The sequence below is a fragment of the Polyodon spathula genome, chromosome 2 (genome assembly GCF_017654505.1).
Source record: "Polyodon spathula isolate WHYD16114869_AA chromosome 2, ASM1765450v1, whole genome shotgun sequence".
Taxonomy (NCBI): domain Eukaryota; kingdom Metazoa; phylum Chordata; class Actinopteri; order Acipenseriformes; family Polyodontidae; genus Polyodon; species Polyodon spathula.
The window spans coordinates 35,768,234-35,784,470 of NC_054535.1; the positions used below are offsets into that span (position 1 = coordinate 35,768,234).

The window sequence follows — 16,237 nt, forward strand, 5'->3', positions numbered from 1 at the left end:
GGCAGCGTGTAGAGTCAGTCATCTGTGAGGGGGTGAGGAAAAGCAGATTGCATTCCAACCCTGCCTTGAGGGCCATGGGCGGGTGAAATAGGCGTATTTTAGTTCGAACGAATGTGCGTTTTTCTTAGGTTGCATGGTGACAAACTGTTGATCATATCTTTAGTGGGAGGTGGGAAGACACTATCGCTACATCTTTACAATCAGCCCCCCTCCAGAGATGCAGATGACAGGAAACGTTTTCAAAACAGTTGAGTCTGATGAGATAGATACGGCAGTCAAGTATTTTAAACGTAATTTTACAAATCTTTTAAACTTTAAATACAGAAAAAAAAAAAAAAAAAAAAAAAAAAAAAAAAAAAAAAAACAAGACCAGGTGTTATTTAGGATTATGTGAAATATTAATAGTGTTATTTGTAATTACAGTGTATCAGTTGCAAGATACTGCGAGAAATACTTTTTATGTTTTAACAGTGGGGTGTCATCTAGGTTCTTGGCCCATAACCCAGACTCTCTCCAGTTGTGTAAAATTCAATCGATTGTTTCTGGAATAGGTTGGCGTTGCTGAATAGAAGACATTTGAATTTGTATTAGATCGAAACCCAGCAACAAGTAGGTCAACAAGAACACATTTCTTTGTGATACTAACAAAGATATATGGTTGTATACTGAAACAACTGTTATGTGCTGTTATTGCCTTCCAGTGTATTATACTTTCAAGAGAGAACTACACTGAAAGTGACGATGATGCAAATCACACTATCAGTCCTGCTTTTAACAACTTTGTAAAATTGCCTGATATTTTAAAATTATGGTCTTATAAAGGATAATTTATCTATTAAAAAAAAAAAGTCTTAATTTAACCTGGTATCAATTATAGCCAAAATTCTTCTGTGAATGTCCTAAATATATTGTGTTTTGTATTGTGTATCGTAGCATTCATTCTATTAGAACAGGGTTTTGCACTATAACCTGAGAAGAGGATTTTAAAAAAGGCACATTCATTTAAAGTTGTTGAATATGTTAACTGGGTCCCTGATATCATATGTAGCTACTATAAGATTTATCAGTTCTTGCTGTGGATGCTTCCAGAAGTGTCGAAGCCGAGGTTCTTATGTATTTTTATTTATTTATTTATTTATTTTAGCTGTTAATCCACCCAGTCATAGTTAGGAAGAGAATTAAGGCAGTAGTAAACATGAATCCTCACCCGAATTCTGAAGCCCTGGGACACAGGTTCCAATAAGGCTTTGTATATACGTTATAATTGTTGACATACCGTAAACATTCCAGATATTTGTAAACAAATGATAGATATACTTTAGAACATGACACTGCAGTGTATTTATAACAAGTTGCATTGCAGTAGCAGGGTTCTGAACAATACACAGCAATAATTAGGGGTGAAATGATTCGTACGAGCCTGTCGTGTCGTGATAAAGACATCTATTGTTATGCATTCCAAAAGCGCTAGACTACATAGTAACTTTAGTGTCTTGTTACATCCCTTATGTAACTGTAATCCGCAATTGGCTGTTTCATTAAAAAAAAAAAAAAAAAAAAAAAAAAAAAAAAAAAAGTAGACTTATTAACAGTCTTGTTAAAAGCTAGGGAAAGCAAGTTTTCCCAACTGATTGTTGTGTTTGTTGAAAAAACACACGGATTAAAACCTGTTAAGTTCATTAGGCACATTTTGGAACGTACCTCTTTGTTTCCAAACTTCTCAAGCAAACCAGGTTTCCACAATGGCACTTTTGCTGATTACTTGATTACATTATTTATAAATGAAAAACATACAACACATTTTATTGTAAGGTACAGTGTCATCAGGTTTATCAGGTACTTTTTGATTTTAGTTTTGTAAACATGAAAATAACTATGCTTGTTATATAATATAATATATAATATATATAATGTAAGTGCTGGCACATTTTTTTAAATTTTGCTAACCTACTAGTTGCTTGCAAAGCCAATTAATGAGGCTTCTATATATGGCCATTTTCAAATGGTAATCCAAAGTTAAGAGCATTAACAGGCTCTAGCCTTGTTCTGAGTCTTCATTTACAACTGATTTGTGTTGCTGCCGCTGCCATCTTGTTATTTTTCTGCATGCACATTGTCTGAGGCAATAGCTCTAGAAACATGCACTCTTCTAGTAGCATCTACACATAAAGGTGATAGTTTTCAGCTGAATGTTTAATGATATCAAATACACAAAAACACTCAACATATAGTTGAAGGGCGTCTAAGGATTGCAGACTGGTGATTTTACTTTGATAAATCTACTGTATTATGAAATGGTGATGGGTTTGTTAGTATTTATGTTAGTTTAATACAGGAAAAAGTTCTGACTTAAATCATAGTGTTTTCCATTCCCATTTTCAAGAAATACAAATGAGTTGCCATTTTCTTATATAAAACCAGGGTTATATTCAATTGGCCCTGTTCACAAAGCTTGAATTAAAAATACTGATTTTTGACCTTTCATTGCTTGTGTGTTGTTGGTATCTTAACAGCAGAGCTAAGTTTCATGAATAACTAATCGCAATTCTACAAACTGACTTTTAAAAAAGACTTTAAATTCCTTAATTCGTAAGTTAAAGCTTTGAGAAAAGAGCTAGCTACTGTACGTGCAATTTTCTGAATTTGTTGTATAAAAGTCACTTTTCTGTATCCACTTAAAATAACTGTATTCAGGATGCTTTGACATGCTTGACATGTCTTTCCTTTTTGCAGGATCTAGAAAGAAAGAAAAACATTGTAACTGATTCCCTGAGCACTATTTGTTTCAATTTCCTCAAGCAAAAATGATCGAAACAGTAGGTAAGCTATAAACTAATTGAATATAAAGTATAAAGGGGGTAAACTTTTTTTTTTTTTTGCTGAACATTTATTGTCTGTCTTCTGACTCAGAATTCAATTAAATGATTTCAACATAAAAAAATAAATAAAAATAAAATGAGGCACTGGTCTACACCCAGTCTTCTGCATCTATTTTGAGTTCATGTAAGTTTATGGAGTGCTTATATAATTAGTTGGCCTTTATTTTCAGGTTATCATGCTTTGTGATTAACAGTGGGTTTTTTTTGTTTTTGTTTTGTTGTGAAAGTTTATTTATTTATTTATTTTTGTTTATCCACAGCAACATTGCAAGGTTCATATTTGCAGATTATATAAACACTGCACGTTAAACGAGTTATTGACCATGACATTGAATTCTGACCTAATATTGTTGCTGAGCAGGTGCGGCTTTTAATTTAAATTTAAATCTAGTGGTGGTGCTCCCTCATTACAAGGCGGGCCTTTATTCCTCAGAACAGGTTATAGGGCAAAATGATCATGGCTCCCATTTGCCCTATAATGCCTACACAAGCAGTTATATTCTCTTTATATGATTTTCTCACTTAAATTCCATTACCAGTTTTACCAAGAAAAACAAGATAGTGTTTCACTGCCACATTTAAAAAAAAAAAAAAAGATTCTGACCACACTTGGGGCAATAGCTTTAGTTTGCACACAGCTGTGTTCCATAATTAATTTAGTCAAGTTCCACTGAAACTATTGTTCAGTAAACATTAAATGTTACACTGCCACATTGTTTTAACCACTGGTCATATCAGTGCTACAGATATTTTTTCACATATCCTTTTTACACTGTGTTTTCAAAGTATTCCATCAGAGATGCCATTCCCCATAAGTTATTTCTCCATGAATGTTTTTTTTTTTTTTTTTTTTTGGTCAGAAAATCTAATTACATTTACATTTTTTCTCACTGTACATTATGTATGGATATCTCCCATTTCAAGTGACACAGCTCCTGATCATATTACCCTTCCTTAAGTTGCTGTTCTGTTACCAACAATGCATTAAATCAATCACATTTGCAGATACCCAGCGTGCATTGCAGGCAGTGGAGCGTCTTCAGACCAAGTTAAAGGAACGTGGCGATGCATTCAACGAGGAGAAGCTGAGTTTGTTGAAGACAGTGCTGCAGAGCTCACTGTTTCACCAGATTATCAACCTGCAGAGCTCTGTCCAGCAACTTAAAGACCAGGTAGGATTAAAAAGGGTATTTATCACATAAGATTTAAGACAATGGCATGGCTTGGTCTACAGAAGGAATGTAATACATTCCAGATAATCTGTTTCTAATTCAGTTTCTTCCTTTTAAATACCAATCACTATACAGCCACGAGTCCTTTTCTTCTGTATAATGTTTTTTTGCTTGTATTGTATTTGGAAAATGCTTACAGTAAGTGTTGCTTCCTATCTACTTGCAATCAGACCATGACCAAAAGACCAAGGATGCAGCACTGTTTTCTAGTGTATATGCATTCCCTAAAGATTCTTAGCAGTAATACTTATAAAGCTTAGTATTTATTTTAACATAGCTGAACTACAAAATTCGACCTCCAGGTAGCACAAAGCTCAAAGGTACAATGCCATTGGACTCAAAAGTAAACAATAACAGCTTCAAGATGGTAACTTTAACCACACAACTATTTTAGTGACCCCCTCATTTTTTATTTATTTTTGTACAGCAGTGTTTCAAAATACCCTTAAATAACTTAAATGTGGCAATTCTTAATTTAATCATATTTAAATTACAGTACAATACCAACTAGTAAACATATAGTAAATAAGCTTTCCCCCACCATTTTAAATTCTTTGCTGCACAGATTACAAGCAGCCTCAGGAATGTGTGACCAAGATTGCTGAGAGAGCACAACAGGCTGTGCAATTAGCTATGGAACATTCTCAAAGTAGGCCAGCAGTGATCTCTGTGGTCTCCTCTTCTTAAGTTGTGCTTTTCAACCCTGTTTATTTGGGACTTGATCCTAGTAAAACCTATATTAAAAAAAAAAAAAAAAGTTATAATTTAAACTTCAATTAAAATGGAATTTAGCTATCAGATGTTATGTGTTCTACAAAAATATTGTTAAAGTAATACTGACTTCATCCCTAACTATCCCAAATGACTGCATTTGCCTAATTCAGAGCCATGTTGAAATTTGAGCTAGGTTTTATGGGCATTTGACATGGTTTCAGGTTCATTTTTATTGTAATCTAAGATGGATTTAAATTGAGGTAACCATTGGCACTTATTATTTCTCCAAAAGAACACAGATTTGTTACCATTATTTTAACTTCAGGGTGAGTGTCAATATAATTGCACCAAGCAAGCTTAAAATTAGCTTAATAGCACCTTGTCTTGAATGAGCCGACGTCATGATGTCCAAGGCTGACCATTGCATCTGTCCTGGATAATCATCAGGAACAAAATATCTAGAAACATACAATCAAATAACTAAATTATAACATTAAATAGAATGCTTAAGACAACAGCAACGTCATTCTATTATTTCTACGCACCTAATATAACAAATACATTTAGTTCCTGAAGTGAAAATATGTCACAATGTTGTAGAAGTAGGATGTACTGTTAACAGTGTCCAGGGACAGGAGGAATTTAGTGTGCTGTCCAAATATGCTTGTTATTAAATAACAAGGGAACTAGTCTACTCGGAGAAAAGATCCTCGAGCAGGTTCGGAAGCATTTAAACTAGAAAGGAAGGGGGGAGAAATCAACAAAAAAACAGAAGGGAGACCGCATCAAAACAAGAACAACAACTCAGGTAAGACAACAATTAAATGTATTTATCTAAATGCTAGAAGTATCAGAAACAAAATTCTAGAACTTGAAGCTACTGCACTAACAGGTAACTATGATGTGATAGGTGTTACAGAAACGTGGTTATCTGAGAGTGATGGGGACGAATATAATATTTGTGGGTATACACTGTATAGGAAAGACAGGCAGGACAGAAGAAGAGGAGGGGTAGCGCTATACATAAGAAACAGTCTTGAAGCCCAGGTGTTAAACCTGGACAAAGAAAATAAAACCGAATCAATATGGGTCAGAATAACAGACAAAAATTCAAAAGGCATAATAATAGGAGCATGCTATAGACCGCCAGATTCAGGCGGTGAGCACAATAATCTGTTATACAATGACATTAGAAATGTGTGTAGCAAAGGAGAAGCCATACTAATGGGGGATTTCAACTTCCCCCAAATAAAATGGGAAAACCCGGTGGGTAGCGCGAAGGATGAAATAGAAATGGTGGAAATGACAAATGACTGCTTCCTAACACAATTTGTGAAGGCACCCACTAGAGGGGAGGCATGCCTTGATTTAGTCTTTTCAAATAACGAAGATAGAATAACTAAAACAGAGGTCAGAGAACCACTGGCAAACTCAGACCACAACATGGTCTCATTTGAAGTGTTTTTTAAATCCCCAAAAGTAAAGACTAAAGCTAAGGTTTACAATTTTAGAAAAGCAAACTATGAAGGTATGAAACAGAGACTAACAGAAGTAGATTGGAGTAAAATAGAGAAAACACCCACAGAAGAAGGATGGTTGTTCTTCAAAAATGTAGTACTAGAGGCGCAAAACAATTATATCCCTAAAGTAGACAAATCTAAATGTAAAACTAAATTGCCAAAATGGTTTAATAGATCAATTAAAAAAAATATTCAGCGAAAAAAGGCACTTTACAGAGCATTAAAAAAGGACCAAAAAGAAAGTACGCAGAAAGAGTACACAGAACTGCAAACGCAAGTCAAAAAGGAAGTTAGAAAGGCCAAGAGAGAAATAGAAATAAACATTGCTAAGGGAGCTAAAACCAATTCCAAAATGTTTTTCCAATATTACAACAGCAAGAGAACATTCAAAGAGGAGATTAAATGTTTAAGAGATACAAATGGCAAAATCGTAGAGGAAGAAAAAAAAATAGCAAATATGTTAAATGATTACTTTTCACAAGTTTTTACAAAGGAAGATACTGACAACATGCCCCACATGTCATCCAGTTCCTATCCAGTTTTAAATAACTTTAGCATAACTGAGGCAGAAGTGTTAAAGGGACTAGGAGCTCTTAAAATAAACAAATCCCCTGGGCCGGATGAGATCCTCCCAGTAGTACTCAAAGAAATGAAAGAAGTAATTTACAAACCGCTAACCAAGATCATGCAGCAGTCTCTTGACACAGGGGTGGTACCGACAGACTGGAAAATTGCAAACGTAATACCGATCCACAAAAAGGGAAACAAAACTGAACCAGGTAACTACAGACCAGTAAGCCTGACTTCTATTATATGCAAACTTATGGAAACTATAATAAGATCCAAAATGGAAAATTACCTATATGGTAACAGGGTACTGGGAGACAGTCAACATGGTTTTAGGAAAGGGAGATCGTGCCTAACTAACTTGCTTGATTTTTTTGAGGATGCAACATCGATAATGGATAATTGCAAAGCATATGACATGGTTTATTTAGATTTCCAGAAAGCTTTTGACAAAGTCCCGCACAAAAGATTAATTCTCAAACTGAACGCAGTTGGGATTCAAGGAAACACATGTACATGGATTAGGGAGTGGTTAACATGTAGAAAACAGAAAGTACTGATTAGAGGAAAAACCTCAGAATGGAGTGTGGTAACCAGCGGTGTACCACAGGGATCAGTATTAGGTCCTCTGCTATTCCTAATCTACATTAATGATTTAGATTCTGGTATAGTAAGCAAACTTGTTAAATTTGCAGACGACACAAAAGTAGGAGGAGTGGCAAACACTGTTGCAGCTGCAAATGTCATTCAAAATGATCTAGACAAGATTCAGAACTGGGCAGACACATGGCAAATGACATTTAATAGAGAAAAGTGTAAGGTACTGCACGCAGGAAATAAAAATGTACATTATAAATATCATATGGGAGATATTGAAATTGGAGAAGGAATCTATGAAAAAGACCTAGGAGTTTTTGTTGACTCAGAAATGTCTTCATCTAGACAATGTGGGGAAGCTATAAAAAAGGCTAACAAAATGCTTGGATACATTGTGAAAAGTGTTGAATTTAAATCAAGAGAAGTAATGTTAAAACTGTACAATGAATTAGTAAGACCTCATGTTGAATATTGTGTGCAGTTCTGGTCACCTCGCTATAAAAAAGATATTGCTGCTCTAGAAAGAGTGCAAAGAAGAGCGACCAGAATTATTCCGGGCTTAAAAGGCATGTCATATGCAGACAGGCTAAAAGAATTGAATCTGTTCAGTCTTGAACAAAGAAGACTACGTGGCGACCTAATTCAAGCATTCAAAATTCTAAAAGGTATTGACAGTGTCGACCCAAGGGACTTTTTCAGCCTGAAAAAAGAAACAAGGACCAGGGGTCACAAATGGAGTTTAGAAAAAGGGGCATTCAGAACAGAAAATAGGAGACCCTTTTTTACACAGAGAATTGTGAGGGTCTGGAATCAACTCCCCAGTAATGTTGTTGAAGCTGACACCCTGGGATCCTTCAAGAAGCTGCTTGATGAGATTTTGGGATCAATAAGCTACTAACAACCAAACGAGCAAGATGGGCCGAATGGCCTCCTCTCGTTTGTAAACTTTCTTATGTTCTTATGTTCTAATATAATTCTTTAAGCTCCATGTAGATAACATGAACTTCTGTTGAAAGGTTAACAGATTAGCCCCTTTACTGATAATAGTTTGAAAAGAAAAGTAGGACCAGTAGTTACAGCTGAAATTTCTTAAACCCCTGTAAAAGATGCAAATAGTCAGTTTTAATTGAAAATGAACCTGCTTTTAATTGCTGTGAATAAAATTACAAAGAAGGTGCTTGCCATTTTAATAAAATTTTACTACTATTAATATCTATTTGGATATTCGGAATTTAAAAAGAGACTTGCATTATATAAGGAAACAAAACAAAAATGAAAAAACAAACAAACAGATTTTCTGTTTTACTTCCGGTGGTCTACTTAGGAGGCATGCTGTTTACAGTAAATGGGCCAGTTCAACAAATCCACTCCACACATTGTCATGGCAACAAGCTTCAGAAGGTTGGGAAAGAAGAGGCAGCACTGTGTGCAGTGGAGCAGAGATAATTCACTAATGTGCAATGCAGAAACACTATCTATAATCCACTTAAACCCAAGCTGACCAATACAGCTTTTGTATATGACAAACCTCAAGTACTATATTTCACACTTGACATTGCTGCTTGACATTGCTGTCTTCTCTGGTTACCACAGTTGTAGTGTGAAGCCTTTTAAAAAGTAAATACATTGATTTTCCATGCAGGCTAAGTTCTGGAACCACATGCGGTTTGTAAGATAACTGCCATAAAAGTGTCATTAAGTTTTAGCTGGTACTTTTTCGAATGTTGGTGGCCTGGGATTGATTTTAAAAGAATGTTTGTTTATTTAAAGGATCCCATCTCAGGCTGTTTATAGTAGGTTGAGTGATTACCCAGACGTAAGTGCCAAAATAACACAATCAAGATACTGAGCTAATGAGTTGCCTTTAGGAATTTGAAAAATGTAGCACTTAAGGTTTTTTTTTTTCTTTTTTATGAGCAGTGTTTACAGTTACATTTTTTTTTCTATAAAAGGATATGACTTCTATAGTTCATAGGAACACAGTTACAAAACATATTATATTCAAACTTATTCATCAAAATTTAGATTTTTGAATGAAGTCTATAAACTGAGGTTCGGGATACGGGACAACCCTCAAAACACATTGCTAACCTGATAATCAGGAAGGTTAGCAAGTTTAACAACAAATATTTATTTTTCAGTTCTTCAATAATAAAAAAAAACAAACAAAAAAAAAAACTGTTCTACTAATTTAAGTTTAGGATGTTGTCCTGACTTGCTGAGGTTTTCAGAAATACAACATATTCCTTAAATTAGGTTCAAAAAAGTTTTTTGAGGTACCGTCACTACCATCTGCAATCTGTACTGTAATATACTGTACTGTATAAATTTTGCACTCACTCTGAAAGTCAATAAACCTACTATTTGGATTTATTATCCTACACCAGGAGTGGTCCTCATTTGAACAAACACTAATCCATACACGTACACATCCTTGTGTAAAAACTCATTTTTTCCAAAACCTCTTGGAGCCCTGTAATTTATCATAAACAGAATTTGTCTTCTCCTTCTTCACCTTCATCATGCATTTCTGCTCAAATATTTCTTGGGTCAAGTGGAAATCCAGCGTCGCTGTGCAATTATAGTGCGCTGATGGAGGATGGCAGTGTGCTGATCGAGCGATAATCTTGTGGCAACCGGCTGTCACCAGGTCTTTAGTCGAGTCTTTACACAGTCCACTAGCGTTCCATTGGAAAGCAGCCTCGTCACAACAACTGTATTTATTCAGATATTCTCAAAATGAACCAACGAATGACCTATTGACCTGATTAAGATCGTGATAAGTTATTTGGCAGCTTTGGTGCCAGTCATTTTTAAACCAATCGGACTGTTTCATTTTGGCATGCACCACAAATCTCTGCCCATTTTGCTTTGTGTCAGCGCTCATTGGTTGATCAACAATAAAAGCAATGTGAAAACAGTGGTGTTGATTAATATTTTCTTTAGTGTGGAGAAACAAGCTGAATAAGCCAAAAATCCATGTATGTGTCCCCACCATAACTAGTTGATAGATATTAGAAATACGTATTACAACATTTGTGTGACGCATAAACACAGGATTTGGCACGCAAGTCAGAATCGGGATATAGATACAGGTGATTCTCAGAAAGTGTGAGCTAAGAAAATCACGATATGATTAAAAATACATTTAAGAAGGTGTACAGTATATCTAAAACATAATTCCACCACATTTCCTCTTATTCAGCTTTGAGAAGCCTGTTCATAAATTTTTATTTCTCAAATAGTTTATGGTAATTAGAAAAGCAGACAGACTAAATTATTGTAGATAAGTAATACGTAAAAAAATAAAAATAAATAAATAACAGGGATATATTCTAAATCAAGGCTATCAATGTGGTCTGTTGTAGGTCTACCCAGGGTCTGGAAAGTATCATTTCAGAGAATACTATGGAAATTAAAATGGTCAAGTCAAGTACATAATTTTTTTTAAGAGTAGTGTCTGTTCATTAAAACAATAGAAGGGTATTTCAGCCCCTATTGTCCATTGTTTAACTTGGACCTTTTTGTAGAATATGTTCATAGCACAGTTATTTTTTAATACAATTCTTTTATAACATCACCCCTTTTTCTAGGATATCTTGAAAATGAATTCTCTGTCTACAGCCGTTACTGCATAGTGTAATGTTTCTTAATGCTTGTCATTTAAGAATTAACTTAATAGAATAGGCAAAATGGTAAGATTATGTGACAAGGGTTTGATGGTTGTTTCCATAAGTTTGAAGGGTGGTGAAAATAGTGGGCTGGGGTGACCCTCCCAAAAGTTTGGGGGAATTTTGCTAGGCAGCCAAAACAAAGAAGAAGAGAAGTCACAGGAAGGTTTTTTTGGTGTCTAATGAGGAATCTATTTACTTCATAAAAAACCTTAGATAAGTGTTAGAACTTTAAGTTTGTTTATTTAGAATTTTCAATGGTTGGTTTTACATATTTTCCAACTGAATTGTTATTGTTTTTAGTATTTTTTTCTTTTTACAGTTTCTCTAACGTTCAAAAATATTCTCATCATCATTTAGGTCTTAAGACTCTGTGCCTTCATCTGAGTCTCCATTCTCAGTAGATGGGAGTTTTTCCTGCAGGACAATGTTGCTTAGGCTGTTTGGGAGAGCTGGTTTGCTGTAATGGAGCGGCCGACATTTTCCTTCTGTGAGAATCCAGCCATGGCCCACTGGCGTTGGTGGAGCATCAGACTTATGATAGTTCAGCAGTATCTACGCCTGGTAGTTTACTCTTGTCATGTCCAAGTCATGTGAATCGTGCTTAGGAGGGAGCCTAAGGGTTGACTTAGTCTTCATTTTGTTCCACTTAGAAGCTCAAGCTTGGGATAGTGTCTTGCTTATTTTATCTTGATAAATGTGACAAATTGTGAACAGTTCTGTACTTTCCAATGCCCTTTTTGTTACTGGCATGTCCCAAGCATTGTTAATAAGCTACGTGCCTCATCTGATGTTGTTGCATTTTCAAACACAGCCTTCTTTCCATGCCTAAAAAAGCCTGATATTGCATCAGCTCCAGTGTGTATGTGAAGAGGTATTATAACTTATACAGGTATACAGTATGGGTCTTGAATGTCTACCACGTATCCAGCTGTTGAAGAAGTCACCACTTGTTACGACCAGGCTTCATGCACCACATTGAGAAATTCTGGCATGGTCAACAGCAGGTATTAGCTTTTCTTTTTTAACTTGTTTTCCTTTTCTGTGTATAGCTTGCTGCAGCATCATTGCACTTGCTAATTCAGCCTTGCACAATTTGTGAAAAAATACATCAGTGGGACCCCCATCCCAATTCACTTTCTTGTACACAGTTCCATATCTATCCAATCCCCTGCATTGCACTGCTAGACTATTAATTTGATTCCATAACTCCGTGGGGTAGGCACTTCTGTTTTCGTCACACTGTTCGCCACATAATATACACAGGTCAGGAACCAAGTCTTCCCCTTTCCTCTTTCTTCCTGTCTCCTCAGGAACTTCTCTCAGCACTGGTGTCGACATTGTTTGATGAAAGCCTTTGATTAATGGTGTTGAAAATGGTCTATTGTCAGCATGTAGGCATTCCTACGATTCTGGCGAAGTGAATTCTTGTCTTCTTTAGTTACGTGGAAAAAAGAAACAAGGACCAGGGGTCACAAATGGAGTTTAGACAAAGGGGCATTCAGAACAGAAAATAGGAGGCACTTTTTTACACACAGAATTGTGAGGGTCTGGAATCAACTCCTCAGTAATGTTGTTGAAGCTGACACCCTGGGGTCCTTCAAGAAGCTTCTTGATGAGATTTGGGGATCAATAAGCTACTAACAACCAAACGAGCAAGATGGGCCGAATGGCCTCCTCTCGTTTGTAAACTTTCTTATGTTCTTATGTTCTTATGTTCTAACTGTAAAAAGAAAAAAAAAAATACACCAAAAAAAAAGATTTGGGCTGCCTAGCAAAGGTCCCTCCTGCCTTTTGGGAGGGTCACCCCAGCCCAATGTTTTCACCACCCTTCAAACTTGTAGAAACAATTATCAAACCTTTATCCTCGTGAAGTGGTCAAGGAATCCTACTATTTTGCCTATACTATAAGTGTTATATTACAGTACATGACTGTGATACCTGCAGGGGGTACAAGACTTTCAGTATTTGCAGCTTCCTTGTTTATGGTGAATTGGTTGTAATTTATCAGTTATTTTTTAAGGCTGATTTTGTATTAAAAAATGTATCGTTTACTGATATCTATACATTTTAGAAGTATTTATTAATTGTCACTCAAATTGTCTTTAATGTTTATGTCTAGAAAAAAAAAAACACAGGTCTACTTCTCTGGGGTTGGAGGCACTCAACTTCGTGCCGCACAACCTCCGAGGTGCCCGTATATTCAACATATATATATATATATATATATATATATATATATATATATATATATATATATATATATATATATATATATATATATATATACGGACACCCTGTCAGGCCTTATTGCATATATAACCGCCTGTCCAGTAAAACTTGATAAAACTTGCTTAGCGGTAGGATATTGTAAGTATCAAAATCTGGGGGTGTATAACTTATATTTTAACATGTGACATATAAGGATTGCTGAGAATTGTTTGACTTTTGTCCTTTATATCATGTGTGATTCTGCATTAAACAGATTTGATATTATTTTGGCAGAATGGTTACAACACTTGTTCATATATTTTAACTACTGTTTTTTATTTTTATTTTATTTTAGGTGAATGCAGTTCCAACATCACTATCTTTAAACAATGAGATCTCTCAAGCAGCCAACTCTGGCTTGTCTTGTTCATTTCCTCTGAGTGAGTCATATGTGATAGCGCAGCAAAATGGCAATCATGATAACCAGCTGGAGTCACCAGTTATTGCATTCTCACCACAGATGAATGGCAAGCCAACCACTGATGAGTTTGAACAGATAATCAGATCTATGGCACAGGTAAGAGATATGCCATACCGGCATGATTATAATTAAGACTTGAACATTTTTAGCAACTTATTTAATTAAAACATCCTGAACCCTATTTACTGAAATGTCATGAATAATAATTTCAGTATAACAGGCATGTCATAAATAAAATACTTAAAATTTGTATTTTTTGTTAAAAAACTAACAAAACAAAACTATAAAACTTGTTCCTGAGGTTTTATTTTTTCAGTCATTTTAAACATATAGCTTATGATCTTGGACTACCTTACCTAATTAGGGTCTGTGAAACCACCCGGAAACGTAAAATAACTTAATGTGCTACATTCTACAAGACAGCACTCATAGACGTGGCTGCCAACTGTCTAATCCCTTATAAAAGTGTACCATAGTAAAAGCATAGGAAAGTGTAATAAAGCATAGTGAAAGCATAGTAAAGCATAGGTAAGCATTGTAAAGCCCAGAGAGGTATGGTAAAGCAAATTAAAAAAATAAATAAAAGCAAAGTATAACCGTGCACATTTACCATGGTAAACTTTTATATAAGCAGAACTTCTAATTTAGTCTTGATCTAAACATCATTGTTCACTGATAGAGTAGAAGTGTGTAATGTAAAGACGGTTTTCTCATCATCTTGTTCTCTCTACAGGGCCGGCATGTGGAGTACATTGAGCTGGTAAAGCCGTGCAGTGGGCTGGGGTTCAGTGTGGTTGGTCTGAAGAGTGAAAACAGAGGAGAACTGGGGATCTTTGTGCAGGAAATTCAGGAGGGCAGTGTGGCACATGGGTAAAAAGTTAAAAACTAGAAATGTAGAGACACTGGGTTTTGAGTTTTTTGTAAGTTAAAACAGAGTGATTATTTTAGCTGATTTACTTTTGTCTGTGGCATTATTTTTACAGAGACGGAAAGCTGCAAGAGGCAGATCAAATCTTAGCCATCAATAGACAAGCGCTTGATAAGACCATCACACATCAGCAAGCTATCAGCATCCTCCAGAAAGCCTCAGAGAAGGTCCAGCTAGTTATAGCGAGAGGCCCCATCCCTCAGCTCGTCGGTCCTATGGTCTCCCAAACACCGTCTGCAGCAAGCACAGTCTCTACTCACTCCAGCACAGTAAGCACTCAACAATGATCTGTTTAAACACAATTTCGGAGTAACGATCAGTTTGACCTGTAGCGGGTAGGCATGTTGTGGTAGGGTAAATCAATTTATTATTATTATTATTATTATTATTATTATTATTATGTTTTAGGCACAGATTTCCGCATTGTGTGTTTCATAGATAGTGAAGGTTAGATGGTACAGTATTAACAAGATGCAATGCGTGATGCTGCAGCTGTCACTGAATAAAAAAAGATGTTTTTCATAAACTCGTGTCTAGAGTTGACCAGACACCCTGCAGAACTAAGTACGAACCCCTCAGCACTCAGGTAAGAAAAAAAAGGGGTAGCCCTTCCTCAAGGCTCTAAGATGATTATCCCCTGCTTTGGCCTCACTGCGACTGACTGAGAAGCCATAACAAACGAAGCAACATGAATGAAAGTCACATGGCGTTTCTATGGCGCTTGGTGACGACTTGTTGGTTAGGGGTGGATTTTCCTTTCCAGAAACGCCACCAAGTTTTCGAGGATTGCATTATTTCAACCGTATTTTTCTGTAACCCGGTTTTTCCCACCTATTCAATATTTTCTAAAACTGCGGAAAACACAGTCTATCCGCTAGTTTGGTTCATTAGTTATTCCGACAGTTTCTTTTTGTGGAATACTAATAATCTAAGAATCTGTGTCCATTTTCTAAAGACGAAAGTGGTGGATAATGTAAACTTCCACCAGTTAGCTCGGTCAATATGACTAACCACCGGCAAAAAACAGAGTGGCAGCAAGTCAGACTGAGTCTCGCAAGGAATTCAACGTGGATCCTATGTTAGAAGCAGCTGTGTGTGTGTGTGTGTGTGTGTGTGTGTGTGTGTGTGTGTGTGTGTGATCACAAGTTGAAATACAATCCCAATGCAATGCATGCAGTTCACTTTACCTCAAGCGAGAGTCCTGCATCGGGTTGGGTTCGGGTCAGAATGTGAACGTTTTTGCGGTTTGCGGTTCGGTTGCGGGTCAAAAAAATTACATTTTGGGGTCTGAGTTTGAATCACCAAAATTGTTTTCTGTCCTTTCAGAGTACTCGTCTGTAATCCTTTCTCAAATAACTTATTAGATGATAAATGTACCAGTATCTCCGGCACTGAAGCAGGAGGCGATTAGGAAGGAATCATCCTTATCACATCTGC

The 16,237-nt window shown here is 36.0% G+C and overlaps 1 protein-coding gene across 12 annotated transcripts in view; it reads left to right on the forward strand.

The window, feature by feature from the left end:
* LOC121295836 (multiple PDZ domain protein) overlaps positions 1 to 16,237 on the forward strand; it is a 75,898-nt gene that overhangs the window by 710 nt on the left and 58,951 nt on the right. For 11 of the 12 annotated variants that reach the window (XM_041220955.1, XM_041221002.1, XM_041220945.1 and 8 more), the window contains exons 2-6: positions 2,734 to 2,820; positions 3,885 to 4,051; positions 13,747 to 13,968; positions 14,606 to 14,742; positions 14,856 to 15,069. In XM_041220955.1, coding sequence (XP_041076889.1) covers positions 2,805 to 2,820; positions 3,885 to 4,051; positions 13,747 to 13,968; positions 14,606 to 14,742; positions 14,856 to 15,069 — 756 coding nt within the window. In that variant the 5' untranslated portion in view covers positions 2,734 to 2,804. Of the gene's footprint in view, positions 1 to 551; positions 610 to 2,733; positions 2,821 to 3,884; positions 4,052 to 13,746; positions 13,969 to 14,605; positions 14,743 to 14,855; positions 15,070 to 16,237 lie in introns of all 12 variants that reach the window. The other variant, XM_041220937.1, reaches the window with a different exon arrangement.